General features: G+C 39.8%; 1 protein-coding gene across 1 annotated transcript; it reads right to left on the bottom strand.

The window, feature by feature from the left end:
- Positions 1-644: 644 nt before the first annotated feature.
- On the bottom strand, positions 645-1,573 carry LOC106796649 (uncharacterized). The gene is made up of 3 exons (XM_014769551.3): positions 1,269-1,573; positions 1,012-1,187; positions 645-665 (listed from the first exon to the last, which is right to left on the bottom strand). The coding sequence occupies exons 1-3, from the start codon at positions 1,564-1,566 to the stop codon at positions 645-647; spliced, it is 495 nt and encodes a 164-aa protein (XP_014625037.1). The 5' UTR covers positions 1,567-1,573.
- Positions 1,574-2,232: the final 659 nt, after the last annotated feature.

Raw genomic sequence — 2,232 nt, forward strand, 5'->3', positions numbered from 1 at the left:
TAGTGGTTAGGGGTTATGGTTAGTGGTTAGGCTTTAGGGTTAGTTGTTTATGTTTAGGGATAGTTGTTAGGGTTTAGGGGTAGGGGTTAGGGTTTAGGGTTATTTGTTAGGGTTTAAGGTTAGTGGAAAGGGTTTGTGGTAAGCGATACGGTGTGGGGTTAGGGTTAGGGTTTCTGGTTAGGGTTAGTTGGTGGTTATGGTTTAACGAATTCATTGAAGCCCATAAATAAGTAATGTACAAAAGACAAAATGTTTTAAACTACCGAATTCATTGAACCCCAGAAATTCAATACATTGAACAGAACGTAAACAAATACAAATCACTCGACTAACATACATAAATCAACGATTTGAACAACTCCCACGCTCAGATTGCATTGGACAGCGACGCCTGTTATGCCCTTCGGCTCCACATCTACTGCATTTTGTTCGGTGCTCAGATGGTTCGACCCAATCCATCTCATTTCTTATCCTTGTTGATTTTGGCCGACCTTTTGCACGAATTGTAGTTGGGTCAGGGATAAGTGTCCATGCATCATCAGAAGGAGGAATAGCCGCTTCATTCCCAAGAGGCCACCATTGTGCGGAGTAAGCTTTTAAGATGTGCTAGTTTGTATAAACAACATCTATATATTGATAGTAGTTCATGCTGACGTAACCACAAGCTGCAATTATGTGTGAACATGGATAGTGAAGCGCAGAATACCTTCCGCATTGACAATGATGACCATTCAAGTTAACTGCCCACTTTTGTCCGCCACGTTGCGTTATAGGGTTGAAGCTCTCCTCTACTTCAAACCTTGTGGAGTGGATATCATACACGCGAACGATGTGCGTACAAGCTTGTTCTAGATTTTTCCTTAGTTCTTTAACAAGCTTTGAACAATATACTTGGCCTTCATTTAACTGTCTTTGGGCTTGGCGGCCACGCTCAACAAAGTACTTTCGACACCTACTGTACGTTGATTTCACCAATGCTGTTATGGGAATGTTGCAACAATCCTTTAAAACCTTATTGATACATTCTGAGAGGTTCGTTGTCATGTTTTCGTATCGACGTCCTTCTCTATCGTAAGCCATCGTCCATTTTTCCTTTGAGATGCGATCAATCCATGTTGCTATGGCTGGACTCAGTTCACGAAATTTTTCTAAATTTTGATCAAAAATGTGCTTGCATGGAGTGTAGGCTGCATAAAATTAGTTATGAATAACAATTTTAAGTATAAATGAAAGTAAAATAAACGTGACCATCAAATATGAAATCTTACCCAATTTCTTCAACATTTCTTTTTGTTTGGCATTATTGAATTTTCGATTGAAGTTGCTTGCTATGTGTCGCACACAGTAGACATGATAACTGTGGGGAGGTTGCCACCCAAGTGCTTCGTTAGCGACAACGGACTTTATACTCGCATGTCGATCAGATATCAGACAAATACCATTTTTATCTGTGACATGTTCACGCAAGTGTGCCAAAAACCATGACCACGCTGTCAACGTCTCACCTTCCACCACCGTGAATGCTAGAGGAAGGACACCACCATTTCCATCTTGAGATGTGGCCATTAAGAGGGTCCCACGGTATTTTCCGTACAAATGTGTGCATTCAACTTGTATGATTGGCTTACAGTACTTGAAAGCCTCTTTACATTGGCCAAAAGTCCAGAAAACTCTATGAAATTGGCGGTGTTCGTGACTAACCGTATTTCCAACGATAAAATCGTCATGTAGTATTTGAAAATACAATCCAGGAGAATGATTTTGCATGTGTGTTAGCCACGACAAAAGTTTCGCATATGACTCATCCCAATCGCCATATTCAATAGCAATGGCTTTCTGTTTCGCCAACCAAGCTTTTTTGTACGACACCTTGTACGCAAATTGACTGTTAATCCTCTCTTGAATCAATGAATTTTTTATGGATGGATCTTCTCTGATCATGCCTGTGAATAGAATAACAAAATTTAAATGACAATTAAGGGTAAACAATAACATAATATGAACATAAAATACGTACCTACTACACAAGTGGCAATTAAATCTGAATCAAGTTTCTCGTGATCTTGGGTCATGGTCATATTGAGACATGTGTGTGGTCCACCCCATTGAGTGACTTTCCATGAATCAGTTTTTTTAGATAGAATTGCCCTCATGTAGAAAGGGCAAGGACAATCTGCATATTTATTCACGCAACAAACCACATACTTGTCCCATTTACTTTCAACCACTTTG

The sequence above is a fragment of the Glycine max genome, chromosome 17 (genome assembly GCF_000004515.6).
Source record: "Glycine max cultivar Williams 82 chromosome 17, Glycine_max_v4.0, whole genome shotgun sequence".
NCBI classification, from domain to species: domain Eukaryota; kingdom Viridiplantae; phylum Streptophyta; class Magnoliopsida; order Fabales; family Fabaceae; genus Glycine; species Glycine max.